We start from the raw sequence: 23,998 nt of genomic DNA, 5'->3' as shown, positions 1-23,998 counted from the left end.
TCACAAATATATGTAGTTAAGCAAAATAAATTCCATCTTAATCTATTAAACTATTTTTTGGAAATGGGTAGCATGTTTTATCACGAGTCATTTGGAATTGTGGTTGGTCACTGTGTTGATCAGAGTTCTTAAAACTGTCGGGGGTTTTTTCTCTTTGCATTATTGTTGTTACTGTATAAATGGTTCTCCTGGTTCAGGTCATTTCACTCTGCATCAGTTCATAAACATCTTCCCAGGTTTCTCTGAAACTATCCCATGCATCATTTTTTACAACACATTCATATATCATGATCTGTTTAGTCATTCCCTAATTAATGGGCAGTTTCCAATTCTTTGCCACCACAAAAGGGACAGCTATGACTAGCTTTGCATACATGGGTTCTCTTTTTCTTTCTTTGATTGATTTAGATTTGCCTTGTGCTTAGTAAACTGTAGTTGTCACATATTTCTTAATTTACATATGTGAAAATATAAGTAGTTTTGTGTGCTAATCATTTTCTAGGTATAAATATCAAAAATTCATCAATGTCAATAAGTGCTATTAGATTTCTAGTTCCAAGTCCTAATATTTGATGTTTTTGTCTTTTCTTGTTTTGTAGGACCTGACCATGCATATCACTTTGCCCTCTGAGCCTCTATTTTTTCCTGCTGATATGGTAGTAACGTCATCATCAGATGGCTGTCAACAGTTGGAAGTAAGTTTTGAAAAAAGAAACAGCTAAAACTGAATCTGAATTGCTGAAGTTCAGAGGCAGTCAGTCTCTCTCTCTGTCTCTCAATCAGTCAGACAATGAACATGAATTTTAAGCCTTTTTCTAGGTGGACTGGGAAAGCAGATGAAAAAAGAGTCACTGCCCTCAAGGAGCTGACGTATTCCCAGATAAGTAGGAAGAGAATATATAGAAAATACATACAGAGTGATTAGGATCATTTCTTAATACTGGCTCAGTAATAATGTTCAGGATTCAAAAGGCCTCTTGAAGGAAAGGCACAAGATGGGAGCAGGCAGAGAAAGAGGGACTAAAGGTAAATGAACTGAGGGCAGGCTGCAGGAGTCCAGACTGGAATGAAGTATCTAAAATTGGGCCAACTCTATCCAGTGTGCTGAAGAGTCCAGCACGACTGAAATGACCAGACAAGAGCCAATGTAGCTGGTCTGTACTGTGCTTTATAAGTGTCAGTGATACAAGACTGCTCCTTGGAGCTCATAGGCTCATTTAGAAGCCATCATGCAAAGAACCAGGGACAAAAAGCATTTGATTATTGTTTGTTTGTTTGTTTTTTGGTGGGGCAATGGGGGTTAAGTGACTTGCCCAGGTTCACACAGCTAGTAAGTGTCAAGTGTCTGAGGTTGAATTTGAACTCAGGTCCTCCTGAATCCAGGGCCGGTGCTTTATCCACTGCGCCACCTAGCTGCCCCCAAAAGCATTTGATTATTGGAAGGCATTAGAATTAAGGGAGAGCAGGAAAAGCTTTGGAGAGAGAGAGAACAACTGGCTTGTGGGAAAAAGGGACACACAACACACTCGGAAGTTTAATCTGCATTATTAACTTTTTTTCATCATTTCTTAAGTCTAGATAATCAACAGACCAATAAATCAAGCCCCAATTTGTAGTATTTGCCAATTTCTAAGGTTTGAGTGTTTACAACTGGCTTTCCCGAGTTTGGTTTGAGTTAGCTCTAGTACTCTCCTGTAAATAGGTAACATAAGAGGCCCAGTTGGGCTAAAGAGTCAGTTTAGAAACATAGACTTAACCAAGATTTTAAAGGGCCATAAATGATACCACTCCCCTTCTCCCTGCCCTCCATCAAAATAAAAATTGTTATTGAGTAAAGGCTTGAGTAGGGAATTAACATTGTCAGAACTGGACTTTAGAAATATGCATTTGGTATGTGGAAGAGGGAATAGAGAAAGGGTACTGAATGCAGTGAAGCGCTGATGATGGCCTGAACCAGGGTGATGATGATATAAATAGAAGATGTTCCTCTTGAATGAATGCAAGAGTGATCTGATTACAAGGATTAGAGACAATTAACTAGTATTCAGGTACCATAACAAAAAAAAGAGTCTTAAATTGTTCATCATGTTTTCTTTTCGTTCATCTGCAGGGAGAGTTTTTGTTAAGCCATGAGATCTTAATGCTACTGAGAAACAGACAAAATCAAACCATTTTTATTTGCTTTCAGAAGTAATCTTGAGCAGTTATTCTTGGTTAATACCTCTGTATAAAATATGAACAAAAAAAGATTGAATTGAATTCAAGAATCCTTTGTAGTGTTGCTAAGAAATGGTAGAGCACATAATTTCTAGTACTCTTAGGCTCTAGGGTTTGTTGAGATTCTTGATCTGGTGATTATACAAGGGTACTTATATTTTAATGGTTTTTTATGTTCTTGGATTGTATGCATTTAATTAGAGTAGCTTTTCTTTCCTTTTTTTTGGTGAGGCAATTGGGGTTAAGTGACTTGCCCAGGGTCACACAGCTAGTAAGTGTTAAGTGTCTGAGCCCGGATTTGAACTCAGGTCCTCCTGACTCCAGGGCCAGTGCTCTATCAACTGTGTTACCTAGCTGCCCTAGAGTAGCTTTTAATGAGATTTTTTTTTTGGCTTTCAAGTGCCTATTGCATTTTTTTAAAACCTTGAACTTGCTCTTTTGTTGAAAGGAAAATTCTTCATTTGGGCTTTCACCCAAATTAATGATGCTAAACTCAGGACAGAGAATTAAAAGGATTTTTTTGTCAGTATGTTAAGGTAGTGACACATTTACATGTTGATCACTGAAGATGATCAATGGCTTCAAGGTGGTGCCATCTTTTATAGGTAACTTTAAGACAATCCAGGAGGAGTGGAGCCAAGATGGTGGAAGAAAGACATTAAACCCACAGAGCCCCTGATACAGTTATCCCAAAAAAAGCAATAAAAGAACCCCTGAGGCAGCTAGGTGGCACTGCGGATAGAGAACCGGGCCTGGAGTCAAGAGGACCTGAGTTCAAATCTGGCCTCAGACATTTAACACCTACTAGCTGTGTGACCCTGGGCAAGTCACTTAACCCCAATTGCCTCACCAAAAAAAAAAAAAAAGAACCCCTGGATCAGAAAAACCCACAAAAATATGGGCTGAGATTATTAAAGGGGGCCATGCTGGGCTGCTGGTGAAGTCCAACCCCAGGCACTCCTCACCAGAGGAGCTTAACCCCCAAGCCGCTGAATCAGCTGCAGCACCAGCATCTTCTGTATCTGAACTTGCAGTTGGGTGAGAGCACTGAACAGCTGGCGGGGGGGGGGGTGAAGTGCAGGGGTGTCAGCGTGACATAGGGAGGAATTCGGGTGTCCCACCCTAGCTGGGAACCAGGAAGAAATCCTGAGCAGTGGGAGGCCCAGGTGGGGGAGGGGTGCAGGCTCATCAAAGCTAAGAACCACAGAAAAATCACAGAAGAGAGGTTGGTTATTTAGTAAGTTGGCTTGAGGTTATCTTTGGACCAAAGAACAGGCCAGGGGAGAGAAAAACCTGCTCTCCCTCAAACCCAAAACACCTGGGACCCTCTGAAGCTGGGGACAGTAGTGTAGCCTAGAAGCAGGGCCCCCCAGTGGGGAGTTGAAAGTCAAGTAAAAGATGGCAAGATGAGTAAGCAAAGAAAGTTGAGAACTATAGAAAGTTTCTTCAGCCACAAGGAAGATCAAGGTGCACCCTCAGAAGAGGATAATAATCTCAGGGCCCCTACATCTAAAGCTTCCAAGAAAAATATGAACTGGTCTCAGGCCATGGAAGCTCTCAAAAGGGACTTTGAAGAGAAAGTAGGAGACATAGAAGGAAGATTTTGAAAGAGCGAGGAAAGAATGGAAAGAGAAATGAGAGCGATATAGAAAAGTCATGAAAAAAAAGTCAACAGCTTGAAAAGTCAAATGGAAAAGGAGATAAAAAAGCTGCCTGAAGATAATAATTGCCCGAGAATTAGGATTGAACAATTGAATGAAAAAATTTAGGGCAATGTGAAATATCTTCTTGGAAAAACAGCTGACCTGGAAAATAAATCCAGGAGAGATAATTTGAAAATCTTTGGACTACCTGAAATCCATGACCAAAATAAGAGCCTAGACATCATCTTCCAAGAAATTGTAAAGGAAAATTGCCCTAATATTCTTGAAGCAGAAAGTAAAATAGAAATCGAAAGAATCCACCGATCACCTCCTGAAAGAGATCCCAAAAGGAAAACATCCAGGAATATTATAGCCAAATTCCAGACCTCCCAGGTCAAGAAGAAAATATTGCAAGCAGCTAGAAAAAAGGAATTCAAATACTGTGGAGCTCCAGTAAGGATAAAACAAGATCTAGGAGCATCTACATTAAAGGACCAGAGGGAATGGAATATGATATTCCAGAGGGGAAAGGAACTGGGACTACAGCCAAAAATCACGTACCCAGCAAAACTGAGTGTGTAATCTTTCAGAAGAAAAAAATGGGATTTCAATGAAAAAGAGGACTTTCAGGCATTTGTGATGAAAAGGCCTGAACTGAATAGAAAATTTGACTTTTGAATACAAGACCCTGGAGAAGCATAAAAAGGTAAACAGGAAAAAGAAATCACGAAGGACATTTAAAAGGTTAAACTGTTTACATTCTTACATGAGAAGATAATACTTCCAACTCATAAGAACTTTCTCAGTAAGGAATATACAGAGGACACAGGTCTGAACTGAATATGAAGGGACGATATCTGTAAAGCATTTATTTTTTGTTTATTCTTGTTCTTTGTGAGGCAAACAGGGTGGGGTGTCTTATGTCTGGGGCCAGATTTGGGCTCAGGGTCTCCTGATGGAGTCCAGGGCTGGTGCTTTGTCTACTGTGCCACCTAGCTAACCCATGATGACATCTTTAAAATAGAGTTGAAGGGTAGGAGGAATAGACTGGGGGAGGGGGAAGGGGAGAGATGGGCTGGGGAGAGGTAGATCGCATGAAGGAAACAAGTAAAAAGCTTATGGAGGGGAGGGGAGGGGAAGAGGGGGAAGGAATAGGGCAGTGAGTGAACCTTACTATCATCAGAATTGGCTCAAAGAGGGAATAACATACTCAAGTGGGTATAGTAATATATTTTTACCCTGTGGGAAAGTGGGTGGGGAAGGAGATGGGGGGTGGGAGAAGAGGGGAAGGAGGGAAGGGAAGTTTGGGGGAGGGAGCTGTAAAAAGCAAAACACTTTAGAGGAAGGCGAAGATGTTCTGCATAACAGCACATGTATGACATATATTGCTTTATTTCATAGGGAGAGTTGAGGAGGGAGGGAGGAAGAAAAATTTAAGAACACAGAATTAGCTCAAAGACCTTAACCTCATCAGAGTGGGCTCAAGGCGGGAATAACATACACACCCAATTGGGAGGGGTAATCTATTTAGCCCTACAGGAAAGTAGGAGGGGAAGAGGATAAGGAGGGAAGGATGAATGAAAGGAGGGTAGAGCAGGGGAGGGGGCAGTCAGTAGCAAAACACTTTTGAGGAGGAATAGGGCAAAATAAGATAGACAATAGAGTAAATATCATTGCAAGGGAATAGGATGAAGGGAAATAGTTATGCCGATTGACTACAATGGCAATGGTACCTATTCAGCTGGGCTATTATGAAGAAAATTCTTTGTCAAGTTTAAGGTACTGTATAAAAGTTATGATGAACAGGATACTATCAGAAAAACCTGGAAAGACCCACATGAACTGAGGCAGAGAGAAATGTACTGTGTAAGATGATCTGCTGAAGGACTTAGGAAAATTGCAGTACACTTACAGAGAAAGAACTGATGGTATCTGAAAACAGACTGAAATACATTTTTTTGACAACTCCTTAATCTGAAGTCTTGTTTTTATCTACAGAGTCAGTAACTTGAATTTTCTCTTCGCAGACACATGAATAGAAGGCCTCAGCAATAATTGATTCAAGAAATGTTAAATCAACAAGAAGCTTCATCACCACCTTGTGACGCCAGAGCCTCCATATCTAGTCAAAAATCCCTCCACTTGCCAGGATATTGATATCAGCCAGGCGCTAGTGTTGTGAAACCACCATTCATAAGAAGCAAGAATCCAAGACCTTCCCAAAGGAAATGAGTATGATTTTGCCCTAAAATATTGAATGCATTGGAAAATGGACCATTTGTTTTAAGAATCACTAGCTTAAGAGAAATCAGATATATGAATACTTCCTTCCTTATTAGATTTTCCTTAATTAATTTTATTTTGAGATTTGATTAATATTGACCACATTTTTATTATATACACTAAATCCAGAAGAGATTTCAAAATACTTTCATTGAAAACTTATTCAAGAATAACAACATAGGATTCATATAATTTTTCTCTAAAATTTCATTACTTGTTTATATCTGCTATAAAATCAACCTGAAAATAATCAAATTAGTAAAAAATTATGCTTCTCTATTTCTGTTTGTCACATTCTAATATAAGGTGTCAGAGTTGGTCCTTTGTTAGGAGATAATTTTGTTTTCTAATATTTCTTGAAATTAAAAAGAAAGAAATAATCTCATACTGATTTACCCCAAATTATAGCTTTGTGCTTTGCTATGTTACATACATAGATGAGAAATTTAGGAATGAGTAATCTTCTTGAGATATTTTGCAGTTTTCTTTCATAAACACATTTAACTTAGATTTTAATAGTTTCCTCTATGTTAATTTATTCTTTTATTCCTTATATTTTAAATCTTATTGCTGGCACCGTACCAAATACAACTCTTAGGGTATTCAAGGAATCAGGACCATATATATGCAGAGCACATTTGGGATTCAGAGTAAAATACAGGTCATGGACTGTTTGGTAGTCTGAGGAATTCATTGTGATTTGGGGTTTATTTGTATATATCTTTGCTTCATTATGGTCAGACTGAAAAGATGTAATCTTGAAAAGCCTAAGAGAAGATTGGACACAGAGATCTCTCATTATTTTCTGAGCCCCAATATTATGGCAAGCCGCCCAATTAACTCTCCCCATGTTAAATTTGGCCCTTACAGAAAACAGAAAAGTTTGAGCAGATATGGATTAGTTTGCAGTTTTACGAAGGAAGGATTGTATATTGGAAAATGGAAGTCAAATAATCTGGGTGATGCTGGCAAAAAACCTAACCTTTCTTATCTCTAAAATGGGGGGGATTGCACTCTGGTCTCAAAGGTTGAAATTTCTGATCCTGTGTTGTAGGATTTGAAAGTTGATGATAAAGTATTTTAAACAAGGTTTTTTGGTTGGTTGGTTAGTTCGTTGGTTGGTTACTATTTCTCATCTTCTACTACTCCCCTCCAAAATATTTAATTTAGAATATTAGTACTAAAATTTGTTCTTTGGAATATTTTTCATAAAGACCTCTTAAATTTTTTAATTTTCTTTTTGCTTTTTTTGGTTAATGAACTTAAGATTATTAGTATATATAAATAGACTCAACAGAAAAGAAAATAAATTTGGAACAATTAGAAGGTCCTATTGAAATGAGTTTTCACAGTTTTAGCTTTTTTAAGGTTTAGGTTGATAGGTATTTTTTTTAAAGTAATGATAGTTATTCATGGGAGTCAGGATGTTTGAGGATATTTCCTGATTCTTATTTATTTATTTATTTATTTGTTTGTTTGTTTGTTTGTTTGTTGTTGGGCAATGAGGGTTAAGTGACTTGCCCAAGGTCACATAGCTAGTAAGTGTCAAGTATCTGAAGCCGAATTTGAACTCAGGTCCTCCTCAATCCGGGCCCTGTGCTCTATCCACTGTGCCACCTAGCTGCCCCAATCCTGATTCTTTCAAGGGTATTATCAGAGAGCACACCAAACCTTCTATAGACCTCTTTCAACCTATCAGATGTCAGCATTTCAAGATAACTTGGAAGTAAGTGGTGAAATCTGTTATAGATATTCAGGGTACATCACATAGATGTTATGCATTATTGATGGTGGGAGTATCTAAAATGCCTTTGTATTATGGATATAAGAAGTATAACACATGAGAAATTTAATTGGAAATATGAGCAAATGAAGTAAGAATTGAAAACTTTGCATATTCACTTTACCCTTCCCAAAATGTTAGGAAACATGCTTTGAATAAAACTTCAAGCTTGACTGAAAACTTGTAGTAATACCTATTCTATTTGTTTGAGCTATCATTTTTTATGTGTTTTCTATGTAATCTGGTTTTGGTGCCCTTAAAGTACTGATTATTGGTTAAAACAATTTTGCTTGCTAGGTTCTCCATACTTTATGATTTGTTGATTTGTAAAACATAAATTATTTTAATTTAATATTTTGTTGTTTTATGTGTTTTCATCCAATTATCTAGTAATCATTTCATTCTGTCCTACAAAAACTCATAGCTATGAAAAATTAAGCTTTGTTTCTGTTAGATGGCTTTTTATTTCCCTAGGAAGTATTTTAAGTGCTTTTGAAATCCCTTTACCTCTCTTTAGTTGTTTCAACTATACATAAAGACTAGAATTTGTGTGTGTGGAGGGGGGAGTTAAACATTCAAATATAGCAATATATTCACTTTTGTCTTGCAAAAATGTTGTTTAATTGTTGTAGTTGTTAATCTTTAAACATGATTAAATAAAAAGTGACTAAAATATATAGTGTTTTTATTACTTAAAATTTTGGTGACCTAAACCAATCCATATGTCATGTCAAATACTCCCAATACTGGTACTAGTCCTTTGGGTTAGCTAAAGGCTACATTTTATCCTCTGACAAAATAATTGAAACTTTTTTTCCTCTTAGTTTGTTCTTCTGGAAGATAATGATACCAATTCCCACGTTTACTTTTTCAGAACTCTTTTACACATTAAAGTTTATTTTTAAATCTGTTTTAGCCACTAACTGAAGATCAGAGTTGAAAGGGTCATCACAAACAAGCCCTGACTAAATAGCAGTTTCCTTCAATAATATTCTTTTGGGGAGGGGGGGCAAAGAGAGTTAAGTGACTTGCCCAGGGTCACATAGCTAGTGTCAAGTGCCTGAGACCAGATTTGAACTCAGGTCCTCCTGAATCCAGGGCCAGTGCTTTATGCACTGTACCACCTAGCTGCTCCCTCAATAATATTCTTGACAATTATTCTCCCACCACTTGCAAACTCCCAATGAGAAACTATCTCACAAAGGAACTCATCTTTTGGCAATTTTAATTTTTATGGAATATTTTCTCTCATAAAAACTAATCCAGCTTTGCAACTTTCACTTCCCAATCCTATTTCCTTTTGGCTCCAAGGAAGTCAAAACTAATGTTTTTCCCCCACTCCATTTGACCTCTGCAACAGCTGCCCAAGAAAGACAGGAGAGAATGCTGCAGTGAGCCACACCTTCCCCTCCCACCACTGGATCCCTTCTTCCCTTGCCACTGCTTTTTTTTTTCTTTTTTTTTTCAGTGAGGCAATTGGGGTTAAGTGACTTGCCCAGGGTTACACAGCTATTAAGTGTTAAGTGTCTGAGGTCGCATTTGAACTCAGGTACTCCTGACTCCAGGGCCAGTGCTCTATCCACTGAGCCACCTAGCTGACCCTTGCCACTGCTTTTTAAGATGTTCACCTGTGCCAAGTTTGCCTGTGCCCCTGCTCTGGTCTGTGCTATACCCAGTCTGCCCAATGTTATCTTGACCAGAGAGGACTGGAGAAGGCAACACAGTATCTGATAGGGCACAGAACAGAGCTTTTCAGCTAGCACCAGGGAGTTCCAGAACAGTACTATGAGCAGACTCACTGCTGCCAGATTTATTGGTGCATGTACTGGCTCAGTAGGAGTGGGTGATTCTGGTGCTGGTTTTGGAACTGTCTTTGGTTATTCTATTATTGGCTATGCCAGAAACTCTTCATTGAAGCGGCAGATATTCTTATATGTTATCCTGGTAAGCTCTCCCTCTCCCACTGCCCCTGCCCTCCTCCTGCCTCCTCTCTTGCCCCTACCACTCCTCATTTTATTTCCCCTACCTGTCCCCTCCTTAGTCTTCTCTTAGATGCCCTCCCCTCCAAAGTCCTCCAGAACCTTCCAGCCCCTATAACCTTGTCTCAGTGCCCTGGGGGATGTGGGTGGTGTGTTGTAGGAACATTGATACCATTGATACCTACTGTGATGTCACTCTCTCTCCTGGTCCTCCACCCCATCAGTCCTTCCTGTCTTTGGAGGAGGTGATTTGGGTCCCCTGTTCCTTGGGAGCCTGGGCAGGGGGCCTTGGGAGGTCTGTCTGCCCTTCACTGTCTTCCCCTCCCCTCATCTCCTATACTCCTCCAATTGCATAGGATTCTGCTGTACGTGATGGGGGCTGTGTGAGGTAAGCTCTCCCTCTCCTCCTGTTGTCTCTGTGCTCCTGCTCCTACCCTCCTGTTATTCCCCCTACCTTTGCCTTGGTTCTTTCTGCTTGAACTTGGAGAACCAAGTGAGCTGCTCCCTAATCTTCTCTGTGGATGTGGCCACTTCCCCACAGAGAGTCACCCCAAAGCAACATGAAGGATTGGCCATGGCCCAGATGCCTCTTACACTAACTAGCAGGAAACCTAGGGTAGCGTGTAGGCTAAAACCACCAGTGCCAGGAAGGCAAGATCTCTCTCCTGGGCACCTATGGCCTTCTCAGCTTTATTAGCTATAAAGGCTATGGTAGGTCATAAGGCATTCTACCAGCAATGCCCTGATCCTCTAAGAGAAAGGGCTAACAGGAGGAGGTGATTAGGGTGAGAAGAGAGCCACTGGGTATAGGTCCATGTGAAAAAGAATAACCTAAAGCAACTGAAGGAACATAGAACTGTGTTTATAGTCAAGGAAGGGAAAAGTAATAACTTTTTTTGGTTGTTTTGGTTTTTTTTTTGCAGGGCAATGGGGGTAAAGTGACTTGCTCAGGGTCACACAGATAGTAAGTGTCAAGTGTCTGAGGCCGGATTTGAACTCAGGTCCTCCTGAATCCAGGGCCAGTGCTCTAACCACTGCACCACCTAGCTGCCCCAGGGCTTACTGTCAACTAGAGGAGAATTGTCTAATGGGAGAGCTTCCATTCTAATGGGGGAGCTTACAATCTAATGGGGGAGCTTACAACCTAATGCAGGAACTTATGATCTAGCGGTCAGGGATTCAGTCCATAAAGATTTTTAAGTTCCCGCTAAGTGCAAGATGTTTTGCTAAGCACTTAAGACACAAAGAAAACTAAAAGACAGTCCCTTTCCTTAAGGACCTCACAGACTCATAGGGGAGACAATATGCAAACAGGAAAGTATAAACAAGCTCTATACAGGATGATTTGGAAATAAGCAAGAGGATGAAGGCCCCAGAACTTGGGAGGGCTCGGGAAAGGCTTCTCACAAAAGCTGGGATGATAACTTTGACTTGAAAGAAGTCAGGGAAACCAGGATGTGGAGATGAGGAGGGAAAGGGGACAGCCCCTGAAAAGGGCCAGAGCTGGGAAATGAAGAGTCTTGTGCAAAGACCAGCAAGGAGGTCAGTTTCACTGGGTCACAGACTACCTGTGGGGAGAGGATAGGGTGTAGAAAGAGCACAAATCTAGGGCAAGGTTTATGGTGGGCTTTGACTGCCAAACAAAGGAGCTCATATTTGAGCCATGAGGAGTTTCTTGAATAGGGGAGTGACATGGCAAGACCTGTGTTGGGAAGATCACTTTACCCACCATTTCTTCCAAGCAAATGCATCCCTACCATGGTAATATAGTGTCAGCTTCCCCTCCTTCGTTCTGTTACAAAGAAGGAAGGTCCCAATAATTCCATCCCTTGGTCCACCAAGCCATTTTGGGGAGTGAGTTGACTTAACTATCCCAGAGGAATGCAAGCCTGGCTTTAGAGGAGCACCTGAGATGTTTTTGCAAAATGTATAAAACCCTCTGATGGAAGAAAGACTGAGACCAAGACATCTCTGAACTGGAAACAGAAAAAGGAAGGACTGGAGAAGATCAGCCAGAACTATTTTTAGAAACAGCCTTTTCTTATCAGGCAATTTGTCCTGGAGACTCAACTCCCAAGAACAGGGCCCAAGAGTTCCCTGGCCTTCCCAGGGTGGCATTGATCTGTTACTGCCATGACTTCTGGGAGGTTGGGCACATGTCCTGGGAGTACCTGGGAGATGTAGCTGCAGATGCTTATTGAGGCAAACATATTCCCTGTAATGGGAGATTACCATTCTGGCTGATGAGGACAGCTTGAGGACCACTTCCATTGGGTGGGAGCTCTGCCTGGCACGAGGAGCCCAAGTGGGCAGGAATTCCCCAATCTCTACACTATGTCTTCTCTTCTCCCATCTCAGGGCTCCAGTCTCAGCAGGTAGTTGAGCCTCTGGGTATGAGACCATAGGGTTTGGCCTTGGCTGTAGCCCATCCATCCCCATTCCCATCGAGAGAGATCCCTTCACATGCAGAGCCACCAGTACCATTAGATGACCTGAGGTGCTCATTGCAGTCCCTGGAGGCTAAGAACTCTGTCTCTGGCTGCTGAATGGGCTGACCTAACTTTTGGTCTTATTACTGTGGCAGTCAACACCAACCAGGGAATTCTGGGCTTGGTGCTTCCTTCACCCTCAGTGTGAGTCATGAGGCCTTTGACTCTCATCCCAATGGCCAATTATGCTCAGTTCAAAATCACTGTTGGCATGAGGTGGAGCACTCTCAAGTCACTGAATTTAACAACAGCATGTTTACTTTGGACTCACACAGCTTGGTGGGGGTGGCAGATGACCAGTGTGGGTCTGTGTGCATCAGCCTGTGGCATCCATCATGTGTTTGAAGAGTCACAGGGTGGTTGTGCTGCCATGTGCCCTTGGGCTTCCTCTGAGGCATGCATGTATGACTAGGACTAGATTAGGGGGTTTACAGAGAGGATACCTGGAAGAGCTATCCACTATCTTTGGTGCTGAAGTGATGGTTTTTTATCTGTTGATATCTCATGTTAACTAAGCTGTTGTGTCAAGTCTTCAAAACTCATTTGGTAAAAGCTGGGATCAGGCTTTCTCAGAACAAAGAAAGGGCAGAAGGGTGGGCTCCGCACTCCTCTGGAAGGATGTCACAGAGCCCCCTCCCGGAGCTCCCTCCCTCCTGCATCCTTCCTCCCTCTGCTCTAGGATGAGATCATCCCTGCTCGCTCAGTGGTCCCGCCTCTCCTGTCTCCCATTGGCTGAGGTCAGGCAGCACCACCGCATTTATTCTGGTCCTCCCCCAGCATCAGTCCTTTGTGTCTTTGGAGGAGGAGAAGGAGGTTTGGGTCCCCAGTTCCATGGAGGCTGGGCATGGGGCCCTGGAAGGCTGCAGGTCTGCCTGTGCTTTGTCCTGTGCTCCCCAGCCCTCCTTTACCTCCAACCCGCCTCCCTGACCAGTGCCCAAGGGTGCTGCATGTGCTTGATCATGGTTGTGTGAGGTAAGCTCTCCCTCTCCTTCTGCCCCTGCCCTACTGCCCCTTCCTCTCTTCTTATTTCCCCTACCTGTCCCCTCCTTATTCTTCTCTTAGATGCCCTCCCCTCCAAAGTTCTCCAGAACCTTCCTGCCCCCATCACCTTGTCTCTGTGCCCTGGGGGATGTGGATGGTGTGTTGCAGGAGTATTGATACCATTGTTTATGCTTGTCCTAGGTGTGTAAGTGGGATCTTGTATGTTTAGGTCGGGGGTGTATGTGTGTATCTATACATGTGTGTACCTGTGTGTGCCTGCTTCTCCAGGGTTGTCCAGACTTCCTGTTTGCCTAGGGCTACCTTCCTGCCCAGGTCTTTGTCTTGAGGACTCAGTCCTTGGGAGGTAATGGGGTGGGGTGTTGGCCAGCTGGGTAAAGCCTTTGGGGATGCACCCTCCCCTCTTCAAGTGTAGAATGGCTTCTTTTCTTCCTATTTCCTTCCTTCCTTCCTTCCTTCCTTCCTTCCTTCCTTCCTTCCTTCCTTCCTTCCTTCCTTCCTTCCTTCCTTCCTTCCCCCTCATGTCCTGCACCTGCTTGACCTTGGATTTAGGAAGAGAGGAGATAGTGCTGTACCTCTTCCCCTCCCCATTCTCTCCATCATCATGGCTTCCTCTGTTGCATGCATGTGTGTCTATGACTAGATTAGGGGTCTTACTGATAGAGCATTCCATTGTCTTCGGTGAAGATGTGATGGTTTTTATCTCTTGAAATCTCATGATAACTAAGTTGTTGTGTCAGTTCTTGAATATTGGTTTGGCAAAAGGTAAAAGCTGAGACAAAGATTTCTCAGAACAAAGAAAGGGCAGAAGGGGGGTTGGTACTCTCCATTCCTCTGGAATGATGTCATAGAACTTCCTCCCCTCCCTATGTCCTTCAGACATCCTTTGTCCCTCTGCTCAGGGAGGAGGCCAGCCCTGCTCCCTCAGTGGTCCAGGCTCTGCTGTCTCCCATTGGCCAGCACCACCACTACCCCGCCCCTCCTGTGATGTCACTGTCTCCTGATCCTCTCTGCCTATCAGTCCTTTGTGTCTTTGGACAAAGAGGTGGTTTGGGTCCCCTGTTCTCTGGAGCCTGGGCGGGGGGCCTTGGGCCCCTGGAGGTCTCTCTGCCCTTCACTGTCTTCTCCTCCCCTCTTTACCAGCCCCCAATTCCCAAGGATCCTGCATGTGCATGATTTGGGGTATGGGCGGTAAGATCTTTCTCTCTTTGTTCTACTGGCCTTGGCCCTGCCCCTCCTGCTGCCCCTGCCCTTTCTGCTGTCCCTGCCATCCTTCCCCATCGTCTCCTGCCACTAGCCCTCCTCTTTTCCCCCCTACCTTTCCCCTCCTTAATCTTCTCTTAGATAACCCTGCCTCCCAACTTTTCTAGAACTTTCCTGGCACTGTAACCTTGTCTCAGTGCATTGGGGCATGTGGGTGGAGTGTTGGGGGAGTATTGATACCATTGTTATGCTTGTGCTGCCTGTGTCATTGGGATCTTGTGTGTGTGTGTGTGTGTGTGTGTGTGTGTGTGTGTAGGTGGGGGGTGTAAATATGTATGTGTGTGTATATACATCTATTTCTACCTGTGTATGCTTGCTTCTCCAGGGTTGCCCAGACTTCCAGTTTGCCTTGGGCCGCCTCCCTTCTTAGTCCTTTGCCTTGAGGGCTCAGGGCTTGGAGGCTAATGGGGTGGGGTGGAGGCCAGCTGGGTAAAGCCTTTGGGGACACTCCCTCCCCATCTGCAGTGAAGGCTGGCTTTCTCTCTTCCTTCCTCTCTCCCTCCAGGCCTGCACCTGCTTGACCTTGGACTTGGGAAGAGAGGACACAGTTGATGAACTCTTTCCCTCCCCTTCTCCCCATCATCTCTTCTGTTTGACCACGTGGAACTTAATGTTATATTTAGTTTTGTTCTGGTTTCAACCAGCACTTGGTGAAGGGAACATTTCCCTGTACATTATTATCGGGCAGAAAGAGGGGACTGTCTGTGAACCTGCGGATCTCTAGGATTTACAGCCTGAAAGAGCAGAGTTGTTTTGATTTGCGGGTCTCTAATGAGGAGGGGTTTGGAGCATTTGGTCATATGTTTATTGATAGCTTGGATTTCTTCCTTTGAAAGCTTCTTGTTTGTATCCTTTGACCTCTTGGAGAATGGCTCCTTGGTGTTTGAAATTTAAATCTGTTCCTTACAGCTTGCATAAGCAAAAAGATGGTTTTCCTCACTTAACTCTTACCCCTCTAATTTCACTGCATTCGATTTATTTCTGTCAGAACATCTCAGATTTTTAGAAGCAGAATTGTCCATCTTCTGTGATTCCCCCCTGTCCCGACCTCTTCCCTGTCCACAGGTGGGGGAAAGCTATTTCCTCCTCCAATTGGCTCATGATTCCACCTTTAGATCAAATTCCTGTATCTCTCTGTAGTTGAATTTGATATGTGGTGTGAGGTGTTGATCTCGTCTCAGATATCTCCCAAACTGCTTTTGATTTATCCTTTCTGTTTTTTATCACATAGTGGGTCCTCCCCTGTTCTCTCTGTCCCCCAACTGCTTTCTTTGGATTTAGTCAAGACAGTGTTTGCTTCTGTTTACAGCATTCCTCATCTTAAAGAAGTAGCAGTTGGTTTCTTAATCACTGACTTGTGGTATGATTTGAGAGCTGCTGCTGATTAACATCAACCCAGACCCCTTTCTTTCCTCCTTCCATTTCTTTTTTTTTTCTTTCTTTTTTTTTTTTTTTTTTAGTGAGGCAATTGGGGTTACGTGACTTGCTCAGAGTCACACAGCTAGTAAATGTTAAGTGTCTGAGGCTGGATTTGAACTCAGGTACTCCTGACTCCAGGGCCCGTGCTCTATCCACTGCGCCATCCAGCTGCCCTTTTTTTTTTTTTTTTTTTTTGCGGGGCAATTGGGGTTAAGTGACTTGCCCAGGGTCACACAGCTAGTAAGTGTCAAGTGTCTGAGGCTGGATTTGAACTCAAGTATTCCTGAATCCAGGGCCGGTGCTTTATCCACTGAGCCACCCAGCTGCCCCCTCCTCCTTCCATTTCTATCCTTGAGATTTTTTGACCTATTTAAAAATGTTTTTGATGTTTTCTTGCATCACTGAGGTATCCCATGTATCTCCCTTCCTCTCAGAGCCACCCCAGTGTGACAAAGAGTATTTCTTTTGTTGTAGGGAAGAAGAAAAAAGTCGGCCTGAGTAATGGATACATTTGGAAAACATGAGCACTGTACCAGCTGCGGACGTCTTCCCTCCAGGAAGGGCTAAGTTGATGGTGTCATATCTTGTTTTGATTCCTAATTAATCTTTAACATTTTGTTCCACGTACTTCTAATTTTTGGTGCGTCCCTCTTTCCTTTCAGTTGTTGTGCTCACCATGTCTACTCTTTTCTCGCCTCTGCTTACTTCTCTCACCATCCGTTCTCAAAGCTCTTTCTGTGTTTCTTTGTCTTTATCACATACATCATTTCTCCGACTGTAGTAGTGATATTCCATGATGCTCCCCTGCTTTGTTTAGCCATTCCCCAGTGAATGCACATCTACTTTCTTTGTCCTTTTTGTCATTTCATAGAGTTGCAGGTAAAATTTCAGGGCTCTTTTGTATTTCATGTATTATTGCTGATTTGGAGCATTTTTTTCCTCATGGTTTCACATACATTGTCGTCTCAAAGGCTAAGCACTGTTTTAGGGCCCTTTGGCTATATTTTCAAAATTTCCTCAACAATGCTTAGATTAATTTATAATTCCACCAATGGTGCATTAACATCTCAGTTTTTCCCACCCTCTGCAGCATGTGTTCTTGTCCCTGTCACACATGTCATCAATGTGATAGGTTTGAGGGGGCATCTTAGAATTGTTTTGCTATGCATTTCTCTAATCAATATTAGTTTAGACATTTTTCCATATGCATACAGCCTTGATTTCTTTGTTTGAAAACTGCCTTTTCTTATCCTTTGACCAGTTATCAATTAGAGCATGACTCATATTCTTTTAAATTTGACTCAGTGCTTTCTAAGAAATGAGGAATTTATCAGAGATACTTTTAAATTGCCCCCTTCTCCAGTTTTCTGCTTTCCTTCTAATTTAGGTTGCATTGGTTTTTTTTACAAAAACTTTTAAATATTATATAGTCAGAATGATCCATTTTATATTTTGTAATGCTTTCTGTATCTTGTTTGGTCCTAAATTTTATCTTTCTCCATAGATCTGACAGGTAAATGATTCTTTTTTCCCTCAGGGCAATGAGAGTTGAGTGACTTGCCCAGGATCAAACATCTAGTACCTGTCAAGTGTTTCAGGCCAAATTTGAATCCTGAATCCAGGACTGATGCTTTATCCACTGTGCCACCTAGCTGCCCCTCCATGCTCTTTTTTTCTTTTTAGAATTATATTTTCCAAATTACATGTAAAAGCAAATTTTGACATCAATTTTTTTTTAAACTTTGTGTTCCAACTTCTCTTCCTCCCTTCCTTCCCACCCCCACCCCAAGAACTCAAGCAATTCAAAATAAATTATACATGAGTAGTCATGGGAAACAACTCTACATTAGCTAGGTTGTGAGAGAAAACAGATAAAAACAAAACTTCAGATTAAGGAATTGTCAAAAAATGTGTTGCCATCTGTTTTCAGATACTATCAGTTCTTTCTCTGTAGATGGATTGAAATTTTCATAAGTTCTTCAGAGTTATGTTGAATCATTGCCTTGCTGAAAATAACCACATGCTTCCCAGCATATCATCTTACACTAATGCTGTTATTTTATATACAGTACATTTTTCTCTGCTTCAGTTCATGTGGGTCTTTCCAGGTTTTTCTGATAGCATCCTGTTTATCATAACTTTTATATAGTTCCTTAAACTTGACAATGAATTTTCTTCGCAATAGCCCAGCAGAGTAGGTACCATACATTTTGACATTGTAGTCAATCATCCCCTCCTTGCTCTCTTAATTTACTTATGGTATCAGCTTTCATGTCTAAATCAAGAACCCATTTTGAGCTTATTTTTGTGTACAATATGAGATGTTGGTCTGTACCTAATTTCTGCCATCCTGTTTTTCCATTTTCCTAGCATTTTTAGTAAAACAATGAGATTTTGTCCCCAAAGCTTGAATCATTGAGTTTATCATATACTAGATTGCTGTGGTCATTCACTACAATGAATTGTGTAGCTCATCTTTTCCAGAGATCTACTGCTCTATGTAATGATTGGAATGATGCCACCTGCTGGTTAGGTTTTGTTTAGGGGGTAGGGTGGGGCAGCAAGGGTTAAGTGAGTTCCCCAGGGTCACACAGCTAGTAAGTGTCAGGTGTCTGAGGCTGGATTTGAACTCGGGTCCTCCTGATCCAGGGCCACCTAGCACTTCCCCTCAATTAGGTTTTGAATTAATTCTTTAGGATGCTGTAAGTATACCATCATATTCCTCATTGCCTACTCTAATTTCCTTCATTTCCTTTTCTTGACTTATTGCTCTGGCAAGCATTTCTAATATGTCATTGAATAATAGTGGTGATAAAGGACATCAGTGCCCCACCTTTGGTCTTATTCGGAAGGCTTCAAGTTTATCTCCAATATTGATAATTATAGATGGTTACATTATAGATCATTTTCATTATATATAAAATATTTAAAAATAAAAACATGATAGATAGTAAAGGATATATCAATTTCTTATAAATCATTCTTGCTCTTTTAGATAGATAATGCTTATCCTATTTTTAAAGGTTCTATTGATTACTAAGCTTTCTGTAGGAATGGGAGTTGCATTTGGTAAAAAGGTTTTTCTTCATCTACTGATGAAATCATATTTTTGGTTGTTATTACTGATATGGTCAGTTTTGCTGATGGTTTTCTTACTCCGAAGCAGCCCTGCATTCCCTGGTATAAATCCTACCTGCTCATAGTTTATGTATGATCTTTGACATATATTGCTGTAATTCCCATGCTAAGATTTTACTTCAAAAATTTGCATCAATATTTATTAGGGAAATTGGTTCTCGAATTTTCTTTTTTCTTTTTGGTTTATGTATCAGTACCATATTTGTGGCATAAAAGGAATTTGGTAGGATTCTTTCTTTGCCTCTTTTTCCATAAATTTTCTATAGTATTGGAAAAGAAATTGTTCTTTCACTGTTTCATAGAATTCATTTCTGAATCCATCTGTTCCTGGGGACTTTGTCTTAGGGAGCTCATTTATAGCTTGTTCAATTTCTTTTTCTAAAATAGCATGATTTAAGCACTCTATTTCCCCTGCTGTTAATCAAAGAAATTTATATTATTGGAAATAGTAATCTATTTTACTTAAGTGGTCAGATTCATTGGGATATAATTGGGCAAAATAGCTCCTAATAATTACTTAAATTGTGTCTTCATTGGCGATGAATTCAACCTTTTCATTTCTGAAACGCATAAATTCATTTTGTTCTTTTTTCAATGAAATTCACCAGTAGTTTTTATTCTTTATAAAACCAGCCCATAATTTTCTTTATTAGTTGGAAGCTGGAAGGTATTCATATGCCCATGGAAGGAGGGGATCAGCACAAGATTCAAGGACACCAAGGGGCTAGGGACAGAGAAGTGAGAACAAGAGGAAGATGCGGGGCCGGTGCCATTCACATGGGGTCCTGGCTGGAACCAAAAAAAGAACACAAAGGATGAGTTATAGACACTTTGGGCCTGGATACAGCCCCAGACAGGAGAGAACAGGTGACATGTGGGGCCTGGTGACAAGCATAAGATAACTGAGCATGGATGGACAGAAGACTGGCACACAGGGGCTGGGCACTCCAGCAGGTGGCCAGAGCACAGCAAAGATCTCTTCTCCCTGTACTGGAGGTCCCAAGCCTATCCCTGGATCCAGCGATGGTGGTGGTCTCTCCATGTATTCAAAACCCTGTTTTATCCTCTTCCCCCCTGCCTCCATTAATATCCTTGAGATTTGACTTGGTTTAAAAAAATTATCAATGTTTTCTCTTTTTCTTAAAACACAGTATTCCATACCTACCTCTCCCTCTCCCCCTCCCTGAGAGCCGTCCCTTATGACATATCATATTTTTTTTAGAAAAGAAAACCAAAGTCAGGACAACTATAACATTCAGAAGAAAAATACTTGTGGATGAAGATACCATCTCTGAGAACATTCCACTTACTACAGGCTTGCTTTCTGGGGAAGCACATCTAGTCTCCGAACACTCAGAGGAAAAGATACTTGTGCCTGAAAACACTGTTTCTGAAAACATGGCTGTTACTACACAATTACTTTCTGGGGAAATGCATCGAGTGTCCAAGCACTCAGAGGAAAAGATCCTTGTTGCAGGAGACACTGTCTCTGAGAACTTAACAGTTACTACAAAATTACTTTCAGGGGAATCACATCTAATCTTAAAACATTCACTAGACAAGACATTTGGGGTTGAAGACACTGTCTCTGAGAACATTCCACTTACTATAGGCTTGCTTTCTGGGGAAGTACATCTAGTCTCTGAACACTGAGGAAAAAATACTTGTGACAGGAGACACTGTCTCTGAGAACTTAACAGTTACTACAAAATTACTTTCAGGGGAAATACATCTATCTAATCGTAAAACATACACTAGACAAGACTTTTGGGGCTGGAGACACTGTCTCTGAGAACATGCCGGTAACTATAAAATTGCTTTCTGCTGACACACATCTAGTATTAAAACATTTTGTAGACAACACATCCGGGGGCTGGAGACACTGTCTCTGAAAACAAATCGGCGACCACAGGCTTACTCCCAATGGAGTATAGTCCTTCAAGACAAGACGCAATCTTTAATGAAATCGAAGACTTTCAAACATTCCTGATGAAAAGACCCGAGCTGAATAGAAAATCACACACAAGACTCAAGAGGACCCAAAAAAGGTAAACATGAAATAGAAATCATGATGGACTCAAGAAGGTTAACTTGTGTAGCCTTCTATAAGGGAAAATAATTTATGCATTTTTCAGAATTTCATTATTATTAGGAAGTTAGAATGGCTCTACAGAGCAGAAGGGTCTGGGAGGGAGTTGATTAGGTTGAGATGATCAAAATGGATAGGTGAGAAAGAGGGATGCAGTGGGAGAAGGGGAAAGAGAGTGAAAGATTGGGGGTGGGGGGGAGAATTGTCTTAAGTAAAAGAGATGCCCCAGGAAGAACTTTTACAATGGAAGGAAAAATGGAGGGTGGGTTGGGCAACATTTGAACCTCAGTCACATGTAAAGTGTTTCAGAAAGGAAAAATACATATACATACTCAATTGGCAATACAAGTCTCTCTTACCAGCTAGGGAAGTAGGGGAGAGTAAAGGGGTAAGAGAAAGGGGAGTCAGAACTCGGGGGGCAGATAAAAATGGCAGAGTTCAGAAGCAAAACATTGATGGAGGGAAAGGATAAAAAGCCAGAGAGAGAAAAGAAGTGAGAGAGAGAGTGTCTCCAAGAAAAGCAGAAGAGAGAAGCAGAGAGACCACCACCACCACCACCACCGTTGGATCAGGACTTGGCTTGAGACCTCCAGTGCTGAGAGAGACTTGCCCAGCTCCACCCACCAGCATGTCCAGCCCCAAGGGTCTCTCTTCCATCCAGCTGTGCTCAGTTACTGCATGCCTATTGCTGACCTCCACAGGCGCCCACCTTCACCTCTCTGTATCCATCTCTGGCCCCACTTATCTGTTCTTCCTGTCAGTTATATCCAGGCCCCCAAGTGACTGGTCCTGGCACTCATGGGTTTCTGGATTTCTCCAGATCTTTTTTTCTCTGTCCCTCATGTGTCCTTAAACCATATGCCAGCCCCCTCCCTTCATGGCCACAGGATCCCCTTCCTGGATCCAACCCTTACTTCCTTCTTTACCTCAGGGAACCAATTCACGTTATGTAAGAATGTATTATGCACTATATAATTTTCCCCACCTTTCTGCTTTATTTCTAATTTTCTCTGCCTTGTGTTTTTTGTGCAAAACCTTTTAAACTTGATGTAAGCAATTCTTCAGTTTGCATCTCATTCTTCTCTATCTCTTGTTTGGTCACAAATTCTTCCCTTTTCCAAAAATCTGCGTCATCAGTTTGTTTTTGCTTTTTTAGTATCTGGCCTCCTATGAAAAAAAACCTGATTAGACACATACAAGATAAACAAAGTAATAGTTTATTTGTCTGAAAAACAATCAGCATGAATCATGTGGAGACTTCTTCCGAAGAAGGAGTTTGAAGATGCCTTTTTTGGGGCAGGTATATATAAACGAGGTGGTATCAGTTTCATCAGTATGAAACGATTCAACTTAAAAGCAAAACTATAAGAAGAATGTATAAAATAGAAATCAGTTTAACAATTTGATAGTTTGACTTAAAGAAAATCCTATGATAGGGCAGCTAGGTGGTGCAGTGGGTAAAGCACCAGTTCTGGATTCAGGAGGACCTGAGTTCAAATCCAGCCTCAGACACTTGATACTTACTAACTGTGTCACTTAACCCTCACTACCCCACAAAAAAAAGAAAACCCTATGATAAGATTATATGATTCCAAAAAGTGTTTGGTAAGAACAAGGATGCCCAGATGTTTTTACAAGATAGGGACTTACTATCCTGGGGAAAGAAGCCAGTAGATGGGAACTTATCTGCTAGCTAGCTAGGTTCAAGTTGGAGTTCAGATGGAGGGCATTTTGATCTTATTAATCCAGAGTTTCATAACATCCTTTTGGATAAAAAGGTGGTCCATATAGTCACCATAACATGTGACAGGTAAATCATTCCATGCTTCCCTAATTCATCACCCTTTATGATTAAATCAGGTACCGATTTAGAACTAATTTCACTATACAGTCAGATGTGTATCTGTGCCTAATTTCTCCCAAGCGGTTTTCCAGTTTTACCAACAATTGGCAGATACTGATTTCTTGTCCCCATATCTTGACTGTTTTGGTTGGTCAAAGACAAGATCAGAGTGATCATTTAGTGCTATCTATTGTGTTCCTCATCTATTCCACTCATCCTCCACACTCTTTCTTCACCAGTACCAACGTTTTTGGTGAGAGATCTGGTAGTGGTAAGTCACCTTCCTTCACTTTTTTTCTCATTGATTCCCTTGCTATTCTTCACCTTTTGTTCTTCCAGATGAATGTTTTTAGTTTTTTTTCTGAGCGCTTTAAAGCTTCTTTTTAAATTTAATTGGTCTGGCACTGAATAATAATTTAATAATATTTAATTAATAAATCAATTTGTGTAGAATTGTCATTGTATTATGCTGGCCTGGCTTCCCCAGGAGCAGTTAATATTTTTCTACTTGTTTATATTTAACTTTATTTCTATGAAAAATGTTTTGTAGTTGTGTTCATATAATTCCTAAGTTTTGTCTTAGCAGGTAGCCTCCCAAGTATTTTCTATTGTCTGTGGTTATTTCAAATGGAATTTCTCTTTCTGTCTCTTCCTGCTGGACTTTGTTGGGAGTGTAGAGCAATGCTGATGATTTATCTGAGTTTATTTTACATCTGCAACTTTGCTGAATTTCTTAATTATTTCAGCAACTTTTTTAGTGGATTCTCTAGGTTTTCAGTAAGCATATCATCATGTTATCTGCAAGAATGAGTTTTTTTTTTCTTCACTGCCTATTCTATGGCTATTCCTCAGT

At 41.3% G+C, this 23,998-nt stretch overlaps 1 protein-coding gene and 1 long non-coding RNA gene across 2 annotated transcripts in view; both read left to right on the top strand.

The window, feature by feature from the left end:
- The window catches only part of LOC122734101 (transcriptional regulator ATRX-like), a 97,744-nt gene extending 89,145 nt beyond the window's left edge, over nucleotides 1–8,599 (top strand). The window contains exons 20-21 of the mRNA XM_043974792.1: nucleotides 600–695; nucleotides 5,888–8,599. Of these exons, the coding sequence (XP_043830727.1) occupies nucleotides 600–695; nucleotides 5,888–5,899 (108 nt within the window). The 3' untranslated portion in view covers nucleotides 5,900–8,599. The remainder of the gene's footprint in view (nucleotides 1–599; nucleotides 696–5,887) is intronic.
- A 4,593-nt stretch (nucleotides 8,600–13,192) lies between these two features.
- LOC122733563 lies at nucleotides 13,193–23,761 on the top strand. Its single transcript, XR_006353898.1, has 3 exons — nucleotides 13,193–13,366; nucleotides 16,550–16,649; nucleotides 20,436–23,761. It is a non-coding gene; the product is annotated as an uncharacterized LOC122733563 (long non-coding RNA).
- The last annotated feature ends 237 nt before the right edge of the window (nucleotides 23,762–23,998 follow it).

The sequence above is a fragment of the Dromiciops gliroides genome, chromosome X, assembly GCF_019393635.1.
Source record: "Dromiciops gliroides isolate mDroGli1 chromosome X, mDroGli1.pri, whole genome shotgun sequence".
NCBI lineage: Eukaryota > Metazoa > Chordata > Mammalia > Microbiotheria > Microbiotheriidae > Dromiciops > Dromiciops gliroides.
Note: the sequence above shows the minus strand (reverse complement) of the source record. Positions and strands in the feature narration are given on the sequence as shown.